The 26,099-nt window shown below is 49.1% G+C and overlaps 1 protein-coding gene across 1 annotated transcript in view; it reads left to right on the top strand.

The window, feature by feature from the left end:
* Nucleotides 1-24,078, top strand: part of LOC122102678 (SV2 related protein) — a 40,183-nt gene extending 16,105 nt beyond the window's left edge. The window contains exons 6-16 of the mRNA XM_042673414.1: nucleotides 1,227-1,351; nucleotides 8,004-8,067; nucleotides 8,377-8,502; nucleotides 10,888-11,016; nucleotides 12,969-13,042; nucleotides 16,556-16,632; nucleotides 17,843-17,950; nucleotides 20,340-20,451; nucleotides 21,857-21,938; nucleotides 22,411-22,500; nucleotides 23,872-24,078. Coding sequence (XP_042529348.1) covers nucleotides 1,227-1,351; nucleotides 8,004-8,067; nucleotides 8,377-8,502; nucleotides 10,888-11,016; nucleotides 12,969-13,042; nucleotides 16,556-16,632; nucleotides 17,843-17,950; nucleotides 20,340-20,451; nucleotides 21,857-21,938; nucleotides 22,411-22,500; nucleotides 23,872-24,078 — 1,194 coding nt within the window. The remainder of the gene's footprint in view (nucleotides 1-1,226; nucleotides 1,352-8,003; nucleotides 8,068-8,376; nucleotides 8,503-10,887; nucleotides 11,017-12,968; nucleotides 13,043-16,555; nucleotides 16,633-17,842; nucleotides 17,951-20,339; nucleotides 20,452-21,856; nucleotides 21,939-22,410; nucleotides 22,501-23,871) is intronic.
* The last annotated feature ends 2,021 nt before the right edge of the window (nucleotides 24,079-26,099 follow it).

Genomic DNA, 26,099 nt, shown 5'->3' with positions numbered 1-26,099 from the left:
GTGTGTGTGTGTGTGTGTTGCCGGTCCCGGGGCTTGAACTCAGGGCCTGGGTGCTGTCTCTGAGCTTTTTTTGCTCAAGGCTAGCACTCTACCACTTTGAGCCACAGCTCCACTTTTGGTTTTCTGGTGGTTCATTGGAGATAAGAGTCTCACAGACTTTCCTGCCTGGGCTGGCTTTGATCCGTGATCCTCAGATCTCAGCTTCCTGAGTAGCTAGAGTGACAGGCATGAGCCTCCAGCGCCCCAGCTGGAGTGGGGGTTTTTGGTAAAGACATAACTCCTGTGGAATATGGCTGCATTTACATCTTCTAGAAGAATGAGGAGGGGGATGTTTGGCCGTGTCTAGACACATTTTGGGCTGTGACAACTAGGAAAAAGGGCCCCTCCTTGGTAGAAACTGAGGATGCAGAATATACCTCCCAGACAGAGAAGGAAGGACCCAAACCAAGCCATCACTGGCAAGATTGACAAAGGGTGAAAAATACTCTCCGAAGCCAAATTGCAGTATTTCAGAGCCCTCATCTCACACTCCTCCATCTCCGGGGACTGCCCAGCCCGCCTTGGATTCCTTCCTACAAGTCACTCGCATCAGCCAGGGGGCTGCTCCGTCTTTGCCAGGAGACGGCCTGGGCTCTGAGGCAGACCAGTTCCAATCCCAGCTTCTCCCTCGCAGGCCTCTCCCCGGTGTCTCAGCGTGTTCATCCCAAAGTGGGAGAAAGCAGCCTCTCCAGGGGCTATGCTTAAGGGGAAACAGCTTTGCCCAGAAAGTTCTTGGCACTGAGAAAGAGTTCTGTTGTTATTCCCAGCACTGGCCAAGCCTGTGTGGAACCCACCGAGGTAGTATTAAGTAACGTAAAGATGCACGCGCCTCTGCCTCCACAGCTGCGTGTGACCTTCACTGTGACCTTGGAGGTAGAAGTGAATTCTCCTGCAGAATGCAGCTGATTGGTTGGGATGTCCATCCATCTCCAATAGGGAGGGCTTCTGGGCAGAGGGGCTGCCCATGGTTTCCTACCATTCTCCTGGCCAGCAGGCTACATTTGACCCTGACATGATACTGGTGGCCCCCATGTGGCACAGCTCCTGTGGTCAGCTGGATTCCAGCCACACCTCAGGCAGCTCGAGCCTAGTGCCAGTCTGGTGCCAGCTGTTTGCCAGACCCTACAGGAGAGTCAGGTGGTGCAGGGCCCTGGAGGAACCTGTGACTGGGATCTCCCTTCCTGCAGGGGCTGAAGATCAGCGTCCTCTGGACCCTCTACTACGGTGTCCTCAGTGCATTTGCACCCGTGTACAGCTGGATCCTGGTGCTCCGAGGCCTGGTGGGCTTTGGGATCGGAGGAGTCCCCCAGTCGTAAGTAAATGCCCCGCTTTCACCCTCCAGCCAGGTACACATGCAGGCAGGCAACTGGTCAACCTTCTCTATGCACAGGTTCAAAAGCCAACACAGACCAAGCCAGGTGCTGGTGTTCACGCCTGTCATGCTACTACTCAAGAGGCTGAGATAGGAGGATTGTGCCACAAAGCCAGACCAAGCAGGAAAGTCCATGAGACTCTTATTTCCGATGAACCACTGAAAAAGCCAGAAGTGGTGCTGTGGCTCAAAGTGGTAAACTGCTAGCCTTGAGCCAAATTGCTCAGGGACAATGCCCAGGGGATGAGTTCAAGCCTCATGACTGATCAAAAAGAAAGAGAGAGAAGGAAGGAAGGAAGGAAGGAAGGAAGGAAGGAAGGAAGGAAGGAAGGAAGGAAGGAAGGAAGGAAGGACAGATGGATGGAAGGAAGGAAGGAAGGAAGGAAGGAAGGAAGGAAGGCAGGAAGGAAGGAAGGAAGGAAGGAAGGAAGGGAAGGAAAGAAAAGCTGGGTGCTGGTGGCTCACGCCTGTCATCCCAGCTACTCAGGAGGCTGAGATCTGAGGATCCAGGTTCAAAGCCAGCCTGGGCAGGAAAGTCCATGAGACTCTTATCTCAGAAACCTGGAAGTAACGCTGTGGCTCAAGTGGTAGAGCGCCCGCCTTGAGCTGAAGAGCTCAGGGACAGCGCCCAGGCCCAGAGTTCAAGCCCCATAACCAACAAAAAAAAAAAAAAAGAAAAAAGAAAGAACAGGAGGGTGCGCGTAGACTGCACAAATGCTGTAGTTTTATGAAAGGGGCCTGAGTGTCCTTTGGGTTTTCTGCAGAATGTCCCATAGTTACCAGGAGATGCTCTCATTCCTCACGGCTTTGGCGACTCAGGGGAGGCTCTGTGGGGCTGCATTAGAAGCTACAGTGAACTATGAGAGCAAGGTTGACATCTCTAACGTAACCATAACACACAGGTCATAACAGTAACCACTTGAGCCACAGCATCCCTTCTGGCTGTTTACTGGTTAATTGGAGCTAAGAGTCTCACACACTTTCCTGCCCAGGCTGGCTTTGAACCTCAATCCCTAGACCTTAGTCTCCTGAGTAGCTAGGGTTACAGGTGTGAGTAGTGGAGATCCAGTTAAGCTACGATTTGAGTCTGCAAACCCTGTCCCTTCATGACTCCATGGCCCAGCTCAAACAAAACCCAGGGCAAACAAAAACTGCACGCAAAATTACAGAAGAAATACTTAGCCACCCCAGAGACTGCCTGCTCTTTAGCACTTTACATAAAAACAATTATGTCTTAATTAGACAACGTTCTTATTAGTTATAAAAATGACTCCCCAATGTTCATTATTGGGAGGCACTTAGTTGGAGATATTTTATGCAATTCAATGCAATTAAGCATTCCCATTCATTTAGAATAGCTTTACCCAATCATAGCTGCTCCCCACACCATCTGAATAAGATTGTTCTGTGTAGCTTAAAAAAAAAAACTCAGTAATATCTGGAAGTCTCTGTGAGTGTATTAGTCTCTTTTCCCTTGCTAATGAAGGTTGATTTATTTTTTAATTTTTATTTTTGCTGGTCTTGGGGTTTGAACTAGGGGCCTGGGGGCTTTCCCTGAGCTGTTTTGCTTAATGTTAGCATTCTACCACTTGAGCCATAGCTCCACTTCTGGCTCTGTGTGTGTGTGTGTGTGTGTGTGTGTGTGTGTGTGTGTGTGTGTGTGTGGTATGTGTGTTTAATTGAGATGGAGTCTTAGGAGCTTTTCTTTTTTTCCCTGTGCTAGTCTCAAACCTTGATCCTCTGATCTCTGCCTCCCAAGTAGTTAATCACAGGCTGGGGTCCAAGCACCCAGCTTCTCTGCTTCTTTTTCTGCATCTACCGGGGTTCCAACATGGGAGGCTCCCACTAGGGGACCTTATCTAACTCTAACCACCTCCCCAAAGCTCTCACTTCTAGACACAGAATTGGGTTAAATTTCCACCCTCTGAAGACTTTGCTGTGAGATGAAAGATCTTCGGGGACACACCTGAACCTTATATAAAAGTTGCCGTGATTTTGGCATCAGTAAATACAAATCACGGGGCTGGGCATGTGGCTTAGTGGTAGAGTACTTGCCTAGCATGCACAAAGCCCTGGGTTCGATTCCTCAGTACCACATAAATAGAAAAAGCTGGAAGTGGTGCTGTGGTTCAAGTGGTAGAGTGCTAACCTTGAGCAAAAGAAGCTCAGCGACAGTGCCCAGGTCCTGAGTTCAAACCCCAGGACTGGCTAAATAAATAAGTAAATACAAATCGTATTAGTGATGGGAAGCCAATTCCTCTGCTCGTGTCCCTCCTCCCCTTGCTCTGTATGTTCCTTCCTGTCTTTCCCCTAGAGTTAAGGAATCCACAGTGGCGATAAAAAACAAGTATAACATTTACTAACGACAGTGCCCACTGCAACCCCGCGATTCCCACGGGTCAATGCGGGAGCTGGTGCTCAGGGCTCCTAGGTTGCTTGCTTAAGGTCAGACAGCCACAGGGTGAAGTGCGGGGTCAGCTTTTTGCCTTGTGATAAACTGTCACAACCATCATGGCTGAAGACAATGATTTCTTTAGCTCCCAAGTTCAGCAACTGGGGAACTGAGCAGTCTTTCCTAAGTCTTCCATCAACCCATGGGTGAGATCAGGGCTGGTGAGTCCAGCAAGGCCAAGTCCTACTTGTCTCTGCCCTGTAGGCCTTTCAGTGGACAGCCAGGATCTGAGACAGCAAAGCCTTCTGCCATCTAATCTTGCAACTAGTAAAAGCTTCGGCTCACAGCTAGATTTGACCGGGACAGATAGCATATTCCTTCCAGCAGAGGGCGCCATGTGCAGCAGCAGAGCAGCTGACAAGGTTTCCCTATCTGAGTGCTAGCTGGTCGGGATGCTAAGTACCCACCCAGCCCTGGGTGTGTGTGGCTCAGTAGGTAGAGTGCACACTTAGCAGGCTTAAAGGCCTGGATTCCGTCCTCAGCACCTAAGTAAGTAAAGAAATTAATGAAAAAAAGAAATAAAGCATAAGAAAGCAGCAGCAGCAGCAGAAGAAGAAGAAGAAGAAGAAGGAGAAGAAGGAGAAGAAGGAGAAGAAGAAGGAGAAGAAGAAGATAACACCCTAAGCCTGGTGCCAGTGGCTCACGCCTGTAATCCTAGCTACTCAGGGAGGCTGAGATCTGAGGATTGTGGTTCAAAGCCAGCCTAGTCAGGAAAGTCCGTGAGACTCTTATCTCCAATAAACCAACAGAAAACCAGAAGTGGTGCTGTGGCTCAAGTGGTAGAGTGCTTGCCTTGAGCTGAAGAGCTGAGGGACAGGGCCCAAGCCCAGAGTTCAAGCCCCATGACCCCCCCCCCCACCAAAAAATAAAATAAAATAAAAAAGAAAGAAATTAATACCCCAGGTAGCTTTCCACCAAAACCTTGATTTTTCCCACCCAGGGCTTGTGTTCTACCACTGAAACCATACCTACACTTGGAAGGCTTGCCTTTGAGACCTGCCTCTGATTGGCTCAGAAACCCATGTTTGTTTGTTTGTTTTGTCCAAGACCTGGACTGGAACCCAGTGTCTGATGCTTGTTTTCACTCATTAGCTGGTGCTCTACTTCTTGAGCGACACCTTCAACCCCCCTAGACCCATGTTTACTCCATTCTTTCCTCCAAAGAAATGACAAATGAAAGTCACAGGTCATTTCTTCTTTCCAAGCACATGAATGAAATGCAACTCTGCAATTGCCCTGTGCTGTAAAAATGTGCTTATTTGCCAGGCGATTTATTTATTCCAGAATCAGCTGCTTCTTGGCATGGCTAATTTCATTATTGCTCATTCCTTTATCCATCCGCCTGATTGTTAATAATTGCCATTCCTTTGGGTGGAAATCAAGCAGCTTGTTTTCATAATGAGTAGCTGAAAATAACAGCCGAGAATGTGGGCCCAACAATGGCAGGGAAAGGTTTTGCGGGAGTGGCCTAGATGGCAACAGCAAGACATTGAAAAATAATCTACGGGGCCCAGTAAGTAGGGTGGTGCACACTTGTTTAATCCTGGCTAGGTGGGAAGTGGAGGTAGGTGGATCGCTGTTCTAGGCAGGCCCAAAGCAAAAAGAAAGATACTATCTGAAAAATAAAGCTAAACAGAAAGGGCCAAGAGTATGGCCAAATGGTAGAGTCTGAGGCCTGAAATTCAGACCCCCTGTTAGAATATTTTAGGCTTTGCCAGAAAAACCACGCAGACATCCAGGTACAAAGAACAAAGAAAAGGTTTATTGCGGGGAAAGGGGCTGGCAAGACCCCTTCTCACAGGGAGAAGTGAGAAGAAGCACCAGCTATTGTCTGGGGTGACCTATATTACCTAGGAGGTCTAGGAGGGGCTAGAAGGGGCTAGAAGGCGGACACCCTGGTGTGGATCTGAGGGCCAGGGGCTTCATCATGGCGGACTAGATTTATGGCTGCTGTCCCGACCAGAAGGTCACTTTAAGGGGCTCTTGTTGCCTTATATGTGGTAGCTGCCCCAGAGAAGTGCCATCCCAAGGTAGAGGGGGTTGGAGGCTGATTATTTACCGGCTGATTATTTACTGCTTTTACTACATGAGCCTAGTGTTGCCTTGGAAAGGCACATGCTAGCTGTGGAGAGGGGAAAGAGCGTACTAAGCTATGGGAAGGGAGCTCATTGGCCTAACACCCCCTCTACTGCCGGAAGTAAAAAGCAAAACCTAATTAGGAGGATCGTTCAGTTATTAAAAGAATGCAGTCATGGAGCTGGGAAGGTGGCTCAGTGGTAGAGTGCTCACTTTGCATGCATGAAGCGCTGGGTTCGATTCCTCAGTACCACATAAACAGAAAAAGCCAAAACTGGCACTATGGCTCAACTGGTAGGTACTAGCCTTGAGCAAAAAGAAGCTCAGGGACAGTGCCCAGGCCCTGAGTTCAAGTCCCAGGGCTGGCAAAAAAGAAAAAAAAAATGAAGTCAGGGAGACCCAGCATGGTGGCTGACCTCTATAATCCCAGCTCCTCTGGAGATGGACATAGAAGGCGGTCCTAGGGTTGTGGCTTAGTAACTGCTGACAGCTGTGGCTCTGGGGGGCGCGAGCAGAAGCCATGGGGTGGAGGGAAGATCACTTAGGCCTCCCTCAATTGCTTGGCAGTGACTATGCACTCTGGTCCATACTTCCTAACCAAAATAAGAGGCAATAAAGTTGGAACACACACAAATACTTCCTTGGTTATAGAAAACAAAAAACAAATCCTTGACCTCTGAGGATGGGAATAACTTTGTCCGTAGAATATATTAGGGACATTTTTTTTGCATCATCGTGAGTAGTTGGATTTTGTTTTGTTGGGCGAAAGGCAATGTGCCTCACATTTTAATATGATTAATTTAAAAAATAATATAAGCACGACATTTGAAAAAGGGAATAAGATGTCAAAGAAGTCAGGCATGGTAAGTATTAAAAAATCTCTTCAATTTGCCCTGCGTCTTGGTGTCTAGATAGAGAGATTGCTCATGGTATGGGAAGAGAGGTATCAGAAGGAGTAGAAATCGGAGCAATTTCTGGTCTAGTCTATATCAAAAGTCTTAAAAATACAGCATAGCCTCTGACTCACACTCTATTTAGAGAACCCTCCTCAGGAAATTGTGTGGACACAAAAGGTTGAGCTTAAAGATTTGTTTGTTTGTTTGTTTATAGCTGCAACATATCCAAATAAGGACGCATCTGAGGGTTGCTTCTATGTCTGTAACTTATTAGATTTACAGTCCTGGACAAGAGCAGCTTTTCTGACATAGATGCAGATATGAAGGTGAAGCTGGAAGATACACAGACACATAGACACTCAGACACACAGACACACACAGTGGAAGTTATAAACACAGACACACACAGTGGAAGTTATAATCACCTGCCTCATTCCCTGTAAATGCTACCAAATGATGTGAAACTCCCTGGCACACAGTAGGTCTGCAAATCAAACGTGATTGTCATTAGGTTGACTAACAGCATGAAGTAGGGATAAGGGTAGGTCCATGGTAGAAGAATTTTTTGGTTTTGGTTTTGTTTTGCTAGTTCTAGGGCTTGAATTTGGGGCATAGTCCCGGAGTTCCTATTGCTCAAGGCTAGCACTCTGCCACTTGAGCTACAAGGCCACTTGCAACATTTTTTCGTGGCCAATTGGAAATAAGAATCTCATGGACTTTCCTGCCCGAGCTGGCTTCCATCCATCATTCTGAGATCTGGGTTTATGGAGATGCTAGGATTACAATCATGACTCACTGGTTCCCAACTTCTGAAAGTTATTCTTGACATTTTATTATGTACTTAAAAAATATATATTTACTGCCAGGTGCTGATGGATCACGCCTGTAATCCTAGCTACTCAGGAGGCTGACATCTGAGGATCACAGTTCAAAACCAGCCTGGGCAGGAAAAGTCCATGAGACTCTTACCTCCAATGAATCACTGGAAAACCAGACGTGGAGCTGTGGCTCACAGAGTGCTAGCCTTGAGCAGAAAAGCTTAGGGACAGCACCTAGGGGCTGAATTTGAGCCCCATGATCGACGATAACAACAACAACAACAAAATGTCTTTACTACTACTAGTGCATACATTAGTTATACAGCCTCTCTATCTCCTTGTTCACCTAGGGTGACACTGTATGCTGAATTTCTTCCCATGAAATCCAGAGCCAAGTGTATTTTGCTGATCGAGGTGAGGTGGCTGGGCTTCCAGAGACTGGAAATTCCCTGGGAGATGCTAGCCAAGAGTCCTGAGCTGTCGGATCAGCTGAAGAAAAATAGACCTGGTGTGGGCGGGACGCTCGGGAGATGGGCAGCACCAGGGGCCAACCAGGCCATCGTACAGGCTGTCGGAAAGGGTCAGCCACTCTGACTTTTGCCAACTCCAGTGGCCCCTTTCTCACCTGATTCTCTCATCCACGGTGACCCCCCCCCGCAAATTGCTCACTGTGTGGCCCACGCTCCCCCAGCCTCTAATGCTGAGCCCTGTTCTCCTGCGCAGGTCTTTTGGGCCATCGGGACAGTGTTCGAGGTCGCCCTGGCTGTGTTCGTGATGCCCAGCCTGGGCTGGCGTTGGCTGCTGGTCCTCTCGGCCGTCCCGCTCCTCCTCTTTGCTGTTCTGTGCTTCGTAGGTATCCTTGGAGCCTCTCCTTCCTGGGCCTTCACTGTGCACTGTTTTGGTTGCAGGATGTAGAGCCTCCTCTTAAGATGACTTCTTTTAACCTGAAAACAAGCCAAGGCATATTTGATTTCCCTTCAGATGGATGCTTTGGGAAAGAGAGCTGGAGATGAGGCAAACACTGACCCCCTCATTGCAAGATAGATGTATGCTTAATGCGACTGTATTGGATTCATTAGGAGCCTTGAGTCCCAAGTGACAGAAACCTAATTCAAACCGGCTTGAGTAAAACAGGGATAGATACATGACAGACGATTCAGTAGTGGACTTCAGGCAGGAGCTCAAATGCTCTGTCTCTGCCTCACATAAACCACACCCCAGACATTCATCATTTCATGTGTAGAACGCATGCATGAAACACTTTACAGCGAGTGAAGCTCCAAATAAGCCTATAAATGGATGGTTCTCACGTCAGAAAAATATTACAATAATTCCCAATGAGGACAATAGGCATTCATATTTACTGAGCTCAACAGTTCCACAGGCTCTGTGCATGTGTTCTGATGTTCATTCTTCCCATTGGCAGTGCGGGGTGGGATATTAGGCCCCTGTATCACTTAGAATGACAAAAGCTTTTTGTTTTGTTTTTGGTGTCAGGCCTAGGGCCTGAATTCAGGGCTTGGCACTGTCCCTTCGCTTTTTTGCTCAAGGCTGGAACTCTACTACTTGAGCCATGGCTCCTCTTCTGGGTTTTTGCTGTTTAATTGGAGATACTTGAGTCTTATACATTCTCTTGTCTGGGCTGGCTTCAAACCTCAGTCCTCAGATCTCAGTGTCCTAAATAGCTAGGATTATAGGTGTGAGCCACCACAGCGCCCAGCAATACCAGTTCTTATAATAGATAAAGCCACAAACTCAATATTTTTGGTTTTGGGTTTTTTTGTTTTTTTTTTGCAGGCCATGAGACCTGACTTCTGGGCCCGGGCGCTGCCTCTCAGATCTTCAGCTCAAGGCTAGTGCTCTACCACTTTAGCAACTCAAGGCTAGTGCTCTGTCACTTTAGCCACAGTGCCACTTGTGGCTTTTTCTGCTTATGTGGTGCTGAGGAATCGAACTCAGGGCCTCATGCATGCAAGGCAAACATTCTACCACTGAGCCACCTTCCCAGCTCCACAAACTTAGTATTTTAACAGAGAATTTTATTTCTTGCTGGCAGGGAAAGTGGGATTCTGTGTCCAGGTTTTCTTTCCAGGTTATGACTGCTATCCTCTGGACAGTTGGAGTTTTCTATGTGCAGATTACTGCCTGGGAAAGGAAAATGGAGATTATATAAGCCTGCCTGCTTCCATGCCATTGGTGGCAGCAAGTCACATGGCCCCACCTAGCTGCAAGGGAAGCTGGGAAATCTAGCTAGGTGGCCCCTAGTCAAGGGCAGTTCTGTACTTGGGTAAGGGAAGCATGAACTTTGATGGGCATTAGCCATGTCTGCCACATCCTTGTGTCATTGAGGAAGAAACAGGCCAGGAAGGTGACACACCTGTCAAAGGGCATGAAGGAAAAGAGACAAACAACAACAACAAAAACCAAGAACACAAGCCGGGCGCCAGTGGCTCACGCCTGTAATCCTAGCTACTCAGGAGGCTGAGATCTGAGGATCGCGGTTCAAAGCCAGCCCGGGCAGGAAAGACCGTGAGACTCCTATCTCCAATAAACCACTAGAAAACTGGAAGTGGTGCTGTAGCTCAAGTGGTAGAGCGCTCGCCTTGAGCTGAAGAGCTGAGGGACAGCGCCCAGGCCCAGAGTTCAAGCCCCACGACCGACAAAAAAAAAAACAAACAAGAACACACACACACACACCCCTCTTAATTTGAACCAGATTTTCTGATCCCAGGCCCATGCTTTTCTCAGCTACTCCCGGCTACCTATTTCATAGCTCAATATGGCTTTATTTGGAAGAAGTGTATCTCTCTGGTCCCTTGGGGTTGGGACTCCCATTTAGGCTTAAAGGTTAGGAAATGAGGCAGAGCCCAGGTTAGGGAGCGTTTCTCTTGGGTGAGATTTGGGGGGGGGAGGGGGCTGGAGTGGAGAGTGGTTCTTTCAATTCAATCCTCACCTGCATCTCTGAAAGCAGCATTGAATAATCTGACAACAGCCATGACCATAACAATCGCCACACAATCCTCCCCACAAGCCCGTGAGGTTAGGAAGGGAGGAAGAGGTGAAGGAGGCAGAGAGATCAAGTCACTGACCCCAGGTCAGGAATCCATAGAACACAATGGAAAAGATAGCATTTGCCCCCAGGTGCCTGGAGTGCCTGCTCTTAGAGACCTCTCATAGATCAGCATGTTTGGTGGCACCCTAAGCAGCCACACCCGTGTCTCCTGTCCTCCTCAGTGGCTGCCGGAGAGTGCGCGGTACGATGTGCTATCTGGAAACCAAGAAAAGGCCATTGCTACCTTGAAGAGGATAGCGACGGAAAATGGAGTGCCCATGCCACTGGGGAAGCTCGTCATCTCCAGACAGGTCAGTGTCTCGCCCGCCGATGCGGGGGCCATGTGTCCACGCATGCACACAGCCGAGGTGCAACTATTCACACACATGCGGGGGGGGAGGTGCACGTGTGGGCAGTTTGCATGAGTGCTGTGTGGTGTGTGCATCTGTATGAGCCAGAAGTGGGTGGGGTGCGGTAGGCTGGACCTGCCGAGGGGAATTGGGCAAACTCCGATTTCTATTTCCACTGTCGACTTCCGAAAATGCTACCAGGAGAATTTAGCCAGTGAGAGAGAAATGTGGTGTCCACAAATGAGTCCTGTACCTGCATCGGCTCCTGTGTTTACCTTGTAGTGCTGATCACGTCTAGCCAATGTGATGGATGGATGAACACTGTACAACAAAACCACATTTGAAAGTGAAATGTGCCCTCCCCCCGCCCCGTATGGTGGCACATGCCTGTCATTCCAGTCCTTGGAAAGGCAGAGGCAGGAAGATCAGGAGTTGGAGGCCAGCTTGAGTTAAATGCCTGTCTAAAAAAAAAAAAAAAAAAAAAAACAGGAAAAAGACCAGGCAGACACAAGCGTGGGATTCTAGCAACTCCAGAGGTAGGAATTTGGAGGATCGAGGTCTGAGGCTAGCCTGAGGGAAAGTTCATGAGTCTAAACATGCTGTAATAATCCCAGCTGAGTGGAGGTACAGATAGGAGGGTTGTAGAGGTAGAATGATCGAGGTTTGAGGCAGATCCCAGGCAAAGATGATGAGACCCTATCCAAAGAAATAAACAAATAAAGAATCAAAGTTCTTAGCCGGGCGCTGGTGGCTCACGCCTGTAATCCTAGCTACTCAGGAAGCTGAGATCTGAGGATCGCGGTTCAAAGCCAGCCCAGACAGGAGAGACCGTGAGACTCCTATCTCCAGTAAACCACCAGAAAACCGGAAGTTGCACTGTAGCTCAAGTGGTAGAGTGCTCGCCTTGAGCTGGAGAGCTGAGGGACAGCGCCCAGGCCCAGAGTTCAAGCCCCATGACCGACAAAAAAAAAAAAAGAAAGAAAAAGAAACAAAGTTCTGGGTGGGGTCTTAAATACTACACTGTCCAGCATGCACAGGCCCTCCTTCCCTGAAAAAAAAAAAACTTCACAAGCTGGGCGCTGGTGGCTCACGCCTGTAGTCCTAGCTACTCAGGAGGCTGAGATCTGAGGATCGCGGTTCAAAGCCAGCCCGGGCAGGAGAGACCGTGAGACTCCTATCTCCAATAAACCACCAGAAAACCGGAAGTGGTGCTGTAGCTCAAGTGGTAGAGCGCTCGCCTTGAGCTGAAGAGCTGAAGGACAGCGCCCAGGCCCAGAGTTCAAGCCCCACAGCCGACCAAAAAAAAAAAAAAAACTTCACAGAAAATGAAAAGGTATTTTTCTTGGTGTCTAAAGTAGACTTAACTACCTATAATCTTTCCTCCCACTTTTAGCATATCTAAATAGCAAACATTTCTGTATATCTGAGAAGACTATCATCACGGTTACAGCATATGTGTTTCTGTGGAACATGATAAAGCTAAGGTTTGAAAAAGTTCTTTAGTACTGACAGGTTGTTAGCAATTATATAAAACTTGCAAATGAGTGAGTCACTAATCAATCTTTTGGCAAATGACTGGTAATAGGTTGTCTTTGTGGCACGTAGATTGCTGACTTTGACTTAGAATTGGCTGTGTGTGTGTGTGTGTGTGTGTGTGTGTATGTTTGTGAGTGTGTGTGTGTGTGTGTGTGTGTGTGTCCCTCCATGGGTCTGATCCCAAACTCCAGGCTCAGGGAACCAAGGCTCCTGGACTTTTGGTGGATCTCAGCTGTACAGGCTTTGTGGCTGAACAGTATGGATTTGAGTCTTGGCTTCTTGTTCCTGGAGATGGGTAGGCACCGGTGTTAGGCCACCGGTGTGTATCCACACATCCTGGAGGAGAAAATTGATAGCACACTTTTGTCTTGAGACAGGAAGACCGAGGCAAAATGAGGGACCTTTTCACGCCACATTTCAGATGGACAACCTTGCTGTTGTGGTTCATATGGTAAGATGGGCTTCTAACCCATGCGGCTCCCTCCCCCCACCCCCCTCTGGCCCACTGCTGCCTTCCAAAATGCTATATCTGGCTTCTTGCTAGTTAACTGGAAATAAGAGTCTCGTGGATTTTCCTGCCTCAATTGGCTTTGAATCTCTAACCTCATATCTCAGCCTCCTGAGTAGCTAGAATTACAGGCACAAATCACAGGTAGGGCTTAGATCTGTATCATTTATTTATTTATTTGTTTGTTTATTTATTTTTCTATCTGTCCCGTCGTGGAGCCTGAACTCTGGGCCTGGGCGCTGTCCCTTAGGTCTTCAGCTCAAGGCTAGCGCTCTACCACTTGAGCCACAGTACCACTTCTGGCTTTTTCTGCTTATGTGGTACTGAGGAATCGAACCCAGGGCCTCAAGCATGCAAGGCAAGCACTCTACCACTGAGCCACCTTCCCAGCCCTTTTTATCTTTGCTTTAAAGGAAAACATTAATTGCAGGCCACAGATAAGAGAGCTTCCAGTGGAGCAGGGTGCCCACGACTCACATCTGCAATCCTAGCTACTCAGGAGGCTGAGATCTGAAGATCACAGTCCCAAGCCAGCCCAGGCAAGAAAGTCTGTGAGACTCTTATCTCCAAATTAACTACCAAGAAGCTGGAAATGGAGCTGTGGTGCAAGTAGTAGAGTATTAGCGCAAAACCTCAGAAACAACAACCAGACCCTGAATTCAAGCCCCAGGACTACCGTCCCCCAAAATAAAATAAGATCTTCCAGTAAAAAGTAGGCACACTAAAGCTGGGTGCCAGTAGCTCACACCTGTAATCCTAGCTACTAAGGAGTCTGGGATCTGAGAATCATGGTTCAAAGCCAGCCTGAGCAGGAAAGTCTGTGAGACTCTAATCTCCAATTACCACCAGAAAACTGGAAGTGGTGCTGTAGTTCAAGTGGTAGAGCACTAGCCTTGAGCTGAAGAGCTGAGGGAAAGCATCTGGGCCCAGAGTTCAAGCCCCACAACTGACCATAAAAATAAAATTAGTAGCCACACTAACAGTTTGTCAAGACAATGAGCCTTTGTATTTAAGAGACTGAGGGAGAGGAAGAGGTTACAGATTCAATAGCATGAAACTGAAACTGATACTAGGTTAAAATCAAAACAAGTGAAAGGAAACTTGAAAGGGATTTCTTTCCCACAATAAGCTTTAGTATTTGTGCTATTTCTTTTGTCACCTTGGGTCCCACCCACAACCCACCCATAGTTTAAAGACCCACCTGGAGCACCTGGCCATTCTTGGAACTTCCATTCAGATATTGTTCCATAGGGGAAGACTGGGGGAGGGGAGGTGTTTGCAGGGAGCAATTACCTTCCTCTTTATAGCAAATCAAATCCTAGCCATTCTCCCAACTCTCTTTCTATAAAATAGGCCTGGGGAGCATCTACAGTGTAAGGAAATCAGCCTGGCTTTAGGGCTTTGTGTTCTTTTTTTAACCTAGTCTCAATGTTCCTATTCACCTTTGAGCAGAGGGTGCTAATTAATAGGGAGTAGCCCTAGGGGGTCAATTACAGAGAACTGCTTTGATAATGCAAAGAACCCAGCTCCAGCTCTACCCTGCAGTTCCTAGGAGCTGAAGCAACCTTACCAGGGCTTGTTTTTTGTTTTTTGTTTTTAAACAGCAGCTGAGAGCCCGGTACAGAGGTGGAAACTGCTGGGTTTGTTTTTTCTTTTTCTTTTTCCAGTTATGGAACTTGAACTCTGGGCCTGGGCGCTGTCCCTCAGCTCTTCAACTCAAGGCTAGTGCTCTACCACTTGAGCCACAGCGCCACTTCTGGTTTTCCGGTGGTTCAGTGGAGATAAGAGTCTCATAGACTTTCCTGCCCAGGCTGGCTTTGCACCCGTGATCCTCAGATCTCAACCACCTGAATAGCTAGAATTACAGGCATGAGCTACCTGTGCCTGGCTAAACTGCTGGAGTTTTAAGAAGGGACAGAGTTAAGAAGGCCTACCTTTGAGAGTAATAATTCACTTGAATTTTTTGGTGCATTGAAATTACTAGGCCGGATGACAGTGGCTCAAGCTTGTAATTCTAGCTACTGAAAAGTCTGGGTTCCAAGGATTGTGGTTTGAAGCCAGCCCAGGCAGAAAAGTCCCTGTGAAACTCTTATCTCCAATTAAAACTCAAAACCAGGTAGTGGCGCTGTGGCTCAAGTGGTAGAGCGCTAGCCTTGAGCACAAAGAGGCTCAGAAACAGTGCCCAGCCCCAAGTTCAAGCCCCATGACCAACAAAAATAAATAATAATTACTAGATTTGCTGGCACAAATTGTAACAACCCCAAGAAAATGGGACCATTGTGGTAGAGTGCTTGCTTTGCATTCATGAAGCCCTGGGTTCAATTCCTCAGTACCACAGAAACAGAAAAAGCCAGAAGTGGTGTTGTGGCTCAAGTGGTAGAGTGCTAGCCTTGAGCAAAAGAAGCTCAGGGGCAGTGCCCAGGCCCTGAGTTCAAGCTCCAGGACTGGCAAACAAACAAACAAAAAACCCAAAACAAGAAATGAGCAAGGTGTCATTGCAGTCAGAAACTACACTCGTGTCTGAGTTCACCAGGTTGATCCAGAAGCTGTGACATATATCATTGAGTCTGTTAGCTTCCAAAATTTTTGTCCCCAGAGAAACAAATGTTCGTGTGCTTCCCCATTTCTGTCTCTCAGCCCAGTTTTTCTTTCTTTTCTTTTTTTAATGCTGGTACTGGGGCTTGAACTCAGAGTTTATGTCCTCATGGCTTGTTCATTCAAGGCTGGTGCTCTACCAACTTGAGCCACACCTCCATTTCCAGCTTTTTTTTTTTTGCTGATAAATTGAAGAGTCTCTCAGATTCTAGCACCGGTAGCTCATGCCTGTAATCCCAGCTACTCAGAAGGCTGAGATTTGAGGATGGAGGTTCTGGGCCAGCCTGGGCAGAAGAGTCCTGGTGAGATTATCTCCAATTAACTACCAGAAAGGAGCTATGGCTCAAAGTGGTAGAGCTAGAGCTCTGGCCTTGGGGGGGGAGGGGGAAGAGTTTAGGGACAGTGCCCAGGCCTTGAGTTCAAGCCTCACAACCAACGCCCCCCCCCCAAAAAAAAGTCTCTCTGATTTGTCTGCCTGGGCTGGCTTCAAACTGGAATCCTCAGATCCCAGCCTCCTGAGTAGCTAGAATTCCAGGCGTGAGCCACCGGTGCCTGGCACCAATGTTTTCCTTGTTCGGTAAACTAAACAGCCTTGAGAAAGGGGTGTGTGGAATAGACCATAGATTCTGGTCCTCCTAAGGCACAGGAGCACTCCCCCTCCTCACACCATGATTCTGGATGCCTGCCAACTTCCTGCTCAAGACCTCCAGCCAAGCCCTAGAGACCCAGCGTGGTCCAAAGACTGGTCCCCAGCGGGCCAGGCGCTGGGAAGGGGGTGGGGGTGGCGCTCAGGGGAGGGGATGCGGCTCTGCTGTGGCTTTCTCTCCTCATCCCTTCATTGATCTTATTTGTTCCCGACAGGTTTTCCAATGCGTTTTCTTATTACGGGTTAGTGCTGCTCACCACGGAGCTCTTCCAGGCTGGGGACGTCTGCGGCAGTGAGTACCTCCCCGCCTCCCCCCACCGCGCGCAGGCAGGGGCTGCGCTGGCGCGTGCTGCCCCGGGCCCAGATCCACAGGCTGACCTTGTCATGGGGGCCTGTCACAGGAGAAGGGGTTAAGGGGCGGGCGTCCCACAGCTTCCCAATTTCTGTCTCTCAGCCCAGTTTTTCTTTTCTTTTCTTTCTTTCTTTTTTTTTTTTTTGATGCTGGTACTGGGACTTGAACTTAGGGCCTGAGCACTGTCCCTGAATCTTTTTTTTTCCTGTCACAACTCCACTTCTGGCTGTGTGTGTATATGATTAATTAGAGATAAGAGTGCCATGAATTTCCATGCCCAGGCTGGCTTTGTACCATGATTCTCAGATCTCAGCCTCTTGAGTAACTAGGATTATAGGCGTGAGTCACCAACACACACTGTGTGTGCGTATACTAAATTTTCCTGTCACCTCATCTGTCTGTCTGTCTGTCTGTCTGTCTGTCTATCCATCCATCCTGCCACAAGTGGACAGGTTTGTGCTAAGCAGAAGATCCAGTGGGGTATAAGAAAGCCCTATTGGGGGCTAGATAGTAAATGTGCTCAGTGTTGCCCACACAATGCTGCTGTTTGAGACAGGAAGGCAATTTCAAAGCAAGCAGCAATAGTATGTGCTAGTTGTAGTAATGAAGGGAAATGTGCCATTCACTGTCTGCAGGTTTGCTCGAGTAAACTGATGAAGTAGGCGTGCTGGGCTCTGGTGGCTTATGACTGTAATCCGAGCTACTCAAGAGGCTGCGATTTGAAGACCATAGTGCAAAGCCAGCCTGGGCAAAAAAGTCCATGAGACTCTTATCTCTAATTATCCACCAAAAAACTGAAAGTGGAGATGAGACTCAAATGGCAGAGTGCCAGCCTTGAGCAGAAAAGCTGAGGGACTGTGTTTAGGCCCTGGGTTCAAGCCCCAGTATCAGCACCAAATAATAATAATAATGAGGAGGGAGAGGAAGGGAAGGAGGAGGAGGAGGAGGAGGAGAAGGAGGAGAAAGGGGGGGGGGGGAGGAGGAGGAGGAGGAGGAGGGGAATACACATCAGAGCTCTGCTGTTTGCTTCCAAGCCTGTCACGCTTCCTGTCCTCTTTCTGGATCAGGTGCAGGGAAGAAGGGTGGGGTGCAGGCAGGTGTATGATTCCACACTGCACGCTCTTCTTCCTCCCTCTGGCTCCTCTCCTAGTTTCCAGCCGGAAGAAGGCAGTAGAAGCAAAGTGCAGCCTGGCCTGTGAGTACCTCACCGAAGAAGACTACATGGACCTGCTGTGGACCACGCTCTCCGAGTTCCCAGGTGAGACCGGTGTCAGGTGAGGCCAGGCATCCTCAGATCTCAGCCTCCTGAGGAGCTGGGGTGACAGATACATCCTTCTTGGAAGCTATCAAGCCTTCTTAGTGCCATGCATGCTGGCAGAAGACAGAAGATTCCTGGGTTGGAGGCATGAGGACTACTCTAGCAAATGGTTATCTATTGTGGAAAGAATAGTACCTTGCTGTCAGTGTCTCCTTGCCCCCATTTCTACCTGGACAATGAAGAAGAAGCCTGGGTGGATGATGGACATGTTATAGTTTCACCACACAGCTTACGTATATGAGTGCATTAACAATGATGAAATACGTGAGCCTGGATAGTATATAAAGAAGAGATGTTCAGTGAGCTCACAGCAGCCTTGGAGGACTGCATGGTGGATGACATCACAAAGGATCACACACAGAGACAGAAGACAGGACAGCAGAGACACTAAGGAGGGCGCTCACCATCTCCCCAGTAGCCTACCTTTGTATCCAGCTTCCCTAGGTAGAGACAGAGTCTCAAACCACAATCCTCCCAATCGCAGCCTCCCATATTGCTAGGATGATGGGCAGGTGCCATGGTACCCAGCTATGCATTGAGAAGGGAACTCTCAAACTTTTCAACCCAGTTTGGCCTCAAACCACAATCCTCTTGTTCTCAGCCTCCCAAGTACTTGGATTTCAGGTGTGAGCCACTGGTGCCTGGCTTCCAGCACCTCATAACATCTGAAGAACAGTCCTTGGGGGACCCCCCCCTCAGAACTATATACGAATCAGCTTGGTGGACCCCAAACTTAGGAGCAGCAAACCTGTTGTAAACATTGCCAGATACCTGCCCAATCTTTTGTCCCAAAGGGAGGCATCATCTTTGTTATGTTCCTCAGTAAACCAATCTGCCCATAGTTCCCAAGGGAAAAAGCGTCTCTATCTTGCAAGGCTGTTTTTAATCAGACAAACAAACTTGAAAAGGTAGTCCTGAACAAAATAGCCTCTCTCGGCATTGCTTATGAGATTTGCGATGATAGGAGACCTATGAAGAATTGTCTTCTTGCACTCTGGAGGCTGAAAACAGGAGGATCACGATTGCAGGCCTTCCTTGGCAGAAAAGTTCATGAGACCCTCTTCCCAATGCGCCGTAGTTAGGCACGAGGGCATGTCTGTCAACCTAGCTATGTGGAGGCTGAGATTAGAAGGATCACGGTTGCAGGTTTACCCAAGCACAAAAGCCCAGGAGACTCCATCTCAATGGAAAAATGTGGGGCTGTTGTCACATGCCTATCATCCTAGCCATGATGAGAAGCCTAAAATAGGAGGATCTTGGTGAAAGCAGGTGTCTGATCAGGAAGTGGGACCCTATTTCAAACAGCACATTGATCAAGATACATTGTATACATTGATCAAGATACAGAGCCAGGTGCTGGTGGCTCACGCCTGTAATCCTAGCTATTCAGGAGGCTGAGATCTGAGGATTGAAATTCAAAGCCAGGCTAGGCAGGAAAGACTGTGAGACTCTTATATCTAATTAACCACTTAAAAAACAAAATTGGAGCTGTGGCTCCAAGTGGTAGAGTGCTAGCCTTGAGCAAAAATAATCTCAGGGATAGTGCCCAAGCCCTGAGTTCAAGTCCCATTACCACCAACAACAAAATACATTGTATTCATAATCTGACTTGTTAAATTGAAACTCCTTCCTACTACTTCTTAAAATAAATAAATAAATAAATAAGCTGTGTGCTGGTGGCTCATGCCTATAATCCTAGCTGCTAAGGAGGCTGAGATCTGAGGATCATGGTTCAAAGCCATGATCCAAAGGAAAGTCCGTGAGACTTTTATCTCCAATTAACCACCAGAAAATGGGAAGTGGTGCTGTGGCTCAAGTGGTAGAGTGTTAGCCTTGAGCTGAAGAGTTGAGGGACAGTGCCCAGGCCCAGAGTTCAAGCCCCACAACCAACAAAAATAAATAAATACATATTAATTAAAAAAGAAGAAGAAAACAGAAAAACAGAAGAAGGCTAGAGAGCTAAAAGCTCAAGGGTTGTAGGCCTCGTGTCCACACTGGCTACTGTTCAGAGGTCATTTCAGGTCTTTGCTAGGTGACCTTCTCCATGCAGACAAACACAGGAGAAGGCCCGGGGGGGGGGGCAAGGCTGGCAAAACAGAGGTCACAGTCTCTTATACCCTATGTAGACTGAGAATCGACACCTGTCACTTTCCTATATTTCCAGTCATTAGACTCGAGTCACAGAGTCTGGTCCAAGGGGAGGCGGGGACACAGGGCACGGAGAGCAGGTTGTTATCATGGCAACAAGGGAGGGGGAGAGCAGGGTGTGGAGGACAGGGTGGCATCATGGGAGAGCAGCGTGGCATCATGGGAATCACGTGTCCTGCAGGTGTCTTTGTGACTCTGTGGATCATCGACCGCTTGGGCCGAAAGAAGACCATGGCCCTGTGCTTCGTCGTCTTCTCCTTCTGCGGCCTCCTGTTGTTCATCTGTGTGGGAAGGTGGGTAACCAGAGGGACCGCCAGCCCTTCACCGGGGCTGAGGCTCCAGGCTACCTCCCAATCATCCAGAAGCTCAAGCTCAAGGCGGGGGCCTCAGAGGGAGGCGGGCAGGGGAGGATGCAGAAGATGACTTCGCCCCCAGGTTCCATCCGGTATCTTCCAGTGCAGGCTTGCCCTGAGGTCATGCGGTAGTTCTACATTTTTCTGAGTGTGTTAACGTTTGGTGGGTCTTCAATAGACCCCATTTTGCCATCCTGTTTTGGATAATTCTCCATTTTTCCAACTTCCAAGAGCCTCCACATATGGAATTGACCTGGGCCTCTCCTGCTCCCACGTCCCCCTTTAAAAGTGATAGGAAAGTTTCTTAGAGAAGAAAAAAAAATGGCAGAGGGAGAGAGCACATAGCACAGCGCAGGTATGTCACGGGGGAAGACAGTGCTTCAGCCCATTGCTGCCATCTTGGCCAGCTCCGCTCTCCTCTCCTCTGAGAAGCACCCAGATCAAACCCAGTGAGGAATCCATAGGGTCCAGAAGGCTGGGGGACATGCTGTTTCCACCCTGAATCCTTGGCATGCTGAGACATGTCTAGGATCTCTCCTGGTGAGCAGGACTGACCTAAAATTACTGGTTCAGTTGGCTCCTGGCTCCTTGCCTGTCCCCTGTAAGCTCCCGTCTTAGCTTTACTTTTATGGATTTGTTTGGGGGTGCGGGTGATTGAATTCAGGGCCTCACACAACCTAGGCAAGCGTTCTGTCTTTAAGCTTTGACTATTTATATCACACACCCCCATCCTGTTCAACCTGAGCACGGCAAGTGGTCCCATCTGTCTGCCTGCTGCATTGGACACAGCATAGCCTTTAGAGATACCAGGGCCTTTAGAGATGGCATTGCCATGAATATGCCTGCCCATGAGCCTGTGAGCTAGCTGGGGGGGGCAGGGGTGGGGGAGGTAATCTTTGCCAATTTCTTTTTTGGGGGGGGAATGTGTATGTGGGGGACCTAGGGCTTGAACTCAGGGCTTGGGGCATTGTCTCTGAGCTTCTTTTGCTCCAGGCTAGTGTTCTACTACTTGAGCCACAGTTCTACTTCTGGTAATTGTTGTTTTGTGGTGTTTTTTTTTCCTGGTAGTTGATTGGAGCTAAGAGTCTTACAGACTTTCCTGCCTGGGCTGGCTTCAAATCGCGATCCTCCGATCTCAGCCTCCTGAGTAGCTGGGATTACAGATCAGGGGCACCTGATATCCAGTGCCTTTGCCAGTTTCTAAGGTGTACATTCTGCCAGGAGAAGGAAGGATTTTGCTGAAATAAACACACAGAAAAAAAAAGAAGAAGAAGACAAAAACAAACAAAACCAAACTCTACTCATCTGGGGTTTTTTTTGGTGTTCTTTTTCTCCCCTTCTCTAGAAATGTGCTCACTCTGTTACTCTTCATTGCAAGAGCGTTTATTTCTGGAGGCTTCCAAGCGGCCTATGTTTACACACCTGAGGTAGGAGAGGCATCCGGGAGCAGCTGTACCATCGTGGGGGGACATGGAGTCCCCAGAAACACCCAGCCTGGGTTGCTGGAATCCAGGGCGGGCTTTCCTTCTCTCCGTTTATTTTGTAATGTTTGGGTGGCCCTGAAGATTGACCTCAGGGCCTTGTGCTTACAAGGCAGGCATTCTACCACTTGAGCCACGCCTCCTGCACCTTTTTTTTTTTTTTTTTAACATGGATTGTATTCAAGGTAGAGTCTCCCTTTATGCCCAGGCTGGCCTGAGCCATGACCCACGCTCTGCCTCATTGAATTTCCTACTACCATGGCCCCAATCTGCCACCCCCTGCCACCCCCTACATGGGATGAGTGACACTCCCTGGCTTCAGGTCTGTGGGGATTGGGGCCCTGGGTCCTGAGCTGAGGCGGGGAGGGACAGAGGGTTTCTGGCATTGTCCCCGGTCCACACGTGACTGCTGTTGCAGGTGTACCCCACGGCGACGCGGGCGCTGGGCCTGGGCACCTGCAGTGGCATGGCGAGAGTGGGTGCCCTCATCACTCCGTTCATCGCGCAGGTAGGGGCTTCCCCGGTCCCCAACCCTAAACCTCAGTCAGGGCCTCTGCCTAGCGCTTTGTGTGCATCTGCATTACCTTATTGTACCTAATAACTCGCCCTCAGGAGGAAAGAAATGGTCCTCACCTGTGATAAAACACAGGCTCAGAAGGGCTACAGAAAGCTGCCCATTTGGGGGGGGGGAAGCAGTTAAGTGCAAAAGACCCCAAAGATGCCACCGTAGGCAATTTGATACTTTGCACATTGCCAGTGTTGTACAACCTCTACCTCTATTAAGTGTTCCAAAACATTGTTTGTTTGTTTGCTTTTTCCTGTGCCAGTCCTGGGCCTTGAATTCAGGGTCTGGGTGCTGTCCCTGAGCTTCTTTTGCTTAAGGCTAGCGCTCTACCACATCTAGCTTTTTTTTTTTTTTTAAATAATTTATTGGAGAGAAGAGATTCACGGGCTTTTCTGTCTGGGCTGGCTTTGAACCATGAGCCTCAGATCTCAGCCTCCTGAGTAGGTAGGGTTAGAGATGTGAGCCACCAGTGGCTGGCCCACAATGTTCATAGTGGTCCTGGGAATTGAACTCAAGTTTGCTTGCTGGCAGGCATTCTACCACTTGAGCCATACCTCCAGTCCCTTTTTGTATTGGTTATTTTCTAGACAGGGTCTCACTTTATGCCCAGGTCTTCTTGGACTGAGATCCTCTTATTGGTATTTCCCTGGGTCACTGGGATGATAGGCTTGTGCCATGACACTCAGCCATTGTTTGAGATGGAAATCTTGAGAACTTGCCTGCCCTGGCAGGCCTTGAACTATAACCCCTTGATCTCTGCCTTCCAGGTAAGCTAGGATTACAGACCTGAGCCACCACATAGGCCTATTTGTTTTTGAGACAAGAACAAAGTTCAGGCTGAGCTTGAACTCACTATGCAGCCCAGGCTTACAATCCTCTTGCCTCAGCCTCTAAAGTACTGGGACTACAGGTGTGAACCACCACAGAGCCTTTCTATTGTGTTGTTGTGGCTCACTGTACATCACTGGTTGTGAGCCTCCTGTGAGCTGCACGGCGCTCTCCAGGGGCTCCCCATCTCTCCCCTCACTAGCAAGTAATACCAATCCATGCCCATTTGGCAGAGGGGGACAGGGGAGACAGGGAAGTTGGTTCAGGTCAGGTAGATTAATAAGGGGTCTGAACTCTAAAGCCTAATGGGCCCATGTTCAAATCCTAGCCCCATCTGAGTTGTCTTGCCTGAGCCTTGGTATGGCACTTCATTTAGCACCTCAGTTTTCCCCTCTGTAAGATGGGGAGCGGGTGAAGCCCTCCGCTCATGGAGCCATTGCGTGGTGCACGCATCGCCTGAGAGAAGACATTCTCCTCCCTCCCCAGGTGATGCTGGAGTCCTCCGTGTACTTGACGCTGGCCGTTTACAGCATCTGCTGCCTCCTGGCTGCCCTGGCATCGTGCTTTTTGCCCATCGAGACCAAAGGTCGAGGACTACAGGAGTCTAGCCACCGGGAGTGGGGCCAGGAGATGGTTGGCCGAGGGACACAGGGCACAGGTGCCCCCAGGTCGAACTCTGGCTCTCAGGAATAGTGACCGCTGGGGAGGGGGGGGCCGGGTGAGCTGGTCTTTGAGGCCACAGGGCTGGGAGAGCTGGCCGAGCCCAGTTGGGCCAATCATGGGTCACTGTTGGCTTTAAGAACTCCCCCGAGGACAAGCTGGACCAACAGGGTTTTGCGTGTTGACTGCATTTGTTCATATTTACTGAGCACTCTGCCTCTTGGAGGCGTTTACTGGGGTGGGGGGGGTTTTCTGTGTGTGTGTTGGGAGGAAGCAGCCTGTGGTTCTGCATGAGGGGAGGAGCTGAGGATGCTGGCAGCCACAAGGTGCCATGCAGAGCCACCTATGAAAAGATCTCTGAAGATCCTTACCCTCCAGATCCCTGCCACCACCAGCTGGATTGGCTTGATAGGTTTCTCCTACATTCTGGCACAGACTTCCTTTGGAATTACAGGTAACTTAGACATGCGGCCTGGACAGCTTTTCTTTGGGTCAGAATTCTCCCCAGTTCAAAGTTCTCCCAGACCTGGCAGGGGCGGGGAAAGGGGGGTTCCCTCCCCCTCTGACTGCCTCCCAGGACCCTGGCTGATGGAGACACTGGTAGATAGACTTGCATTTGAACTTGAGCCATTTCCTCACCTGCCCCCTCTGCAATTGCTGTTTGTGGTACTAATGGGGGGGACAAAGAGAGGAGGAGGAGGTGTCTCTGTGGGGAGCTAGGCTGGCACCAAGTAACAAGCTCAGAATGTGGCTACCCCATCTCCAACCTGGAAATTGGAAACGGAAGCCTGAAGGAGTAACTGGGTAGGGGGGGGGGAGGTAGGGGGAGGTTCAAATTCAAAGCCAATGTAGCCAAGAGGCAGGCCAGGGCTGCTTTATCCTCTTCCTGATGAATGGTAATGGCTGCAGAAAGAAAATGGTTCACTCAGGCTCCAGGACTTTGGATTTTGTGCCTAGGTAGATGGGCAAATGGGCTGAGAAACCTAAAGGGTGTGGCAGAGTCCTAGGGATCAGGTTGGGCGGCTCAGGATCCCCTGGGGACGAGCTCTCCCAGGGTCTCCACCACCCCACCCATCAAGGGCATCTAGCACTTTCCACAGGCTCAGCTCCTGCCATGGCTTCTAGGACAGGATGCTCTGGCATGAAGAGCAGCAGGTTGACCCGAAAGGGCAAAGTGTGTGCACTGCAGAAGAGGAGAGGGAGGCCTGGTGGGCCGAGTCAGGAGGAAAGGGTAGGTGCTAAGTGTCCCAAGCCTACACCTACTCCTGGGGTTGGGTCTACACAAGCCTCTTTTTCTGGCCTGGAAAGCTAGGCAGGAGACTCTCCACAGGAGGAAAGAGGCTGCCCAGTCCTGGCAAGGGCCAGAGGAGACTGATCCCTTGCTCAACCTAAACATGGCAAGGAAGCCAAACGTGCGAACTGCTCATCTCTTATTAAAATACATTGATGGTGGACCCTGCAGGGCTCCAAGTTTGGTCCTTTGTGACGATGTACGTGTGTGTGTGTGTGTGTGTGTGTGTGTGTGTGTGTGTGTGTGTGCTGGGCTTAAACCCAGGGCCCCTTCACACTCACTTGGCTATGGCACACAAGACTGGTGTTCTACCAATTGAATCACACTTCCACTTCTGGTTTTTGATGGTTAATTGGAGATGAATGTCTCACAGACTTTTCTGCCCAGGCTGGATTCAAACCACGATCCTCAGATCTCAACCTCCTGAGTAGCTAGGATTACAGGTGTGAGCTACCTGAGCATAGTGACATTTTAACCTCAGGTTGTGGCTAACTTTGCCATCTCCGAGAGTTCCCATTTTTTTATAACACACTCTCCAATGAGCCAGGAAGCTGAGTGGTTGCCTAGCAATGTTGCATCCTGGAGTCAAATGCAAGCAACATTTCCTTCCAATGGTGCAGAAGCCTGACTTCAGGCTCAAGTCTTAGGTCAGCTGTGACACTTCTTGCCCCTGAAGTAGGAGCTATGGGTTTCTCTGCCCCGGCAGGCAGGCACAGCTGTGCAGAACTGCTTCTGCCCTAACAGCTGCATTTTCTTGAATCAT

This window comes from Dipodomys spectabilis, unplaced genomic scaffold (genome assembly GCF_019054845.1).
Source record: "Dipodomys spectabilis isolate Male_0828 unplaced genomic scaffold, ASM1905484v1 ptg000826l, whole genome shotgun sequence".
NCBI lineage: Eukaryota > Metazoa > Chordata > Mammalia > Rodentia > Heteromyidae > Dipodomys > Dipodomys spectabilis.
This window is presented reverse-complemented; position numbering and strand designations above follow the sequence as displayed.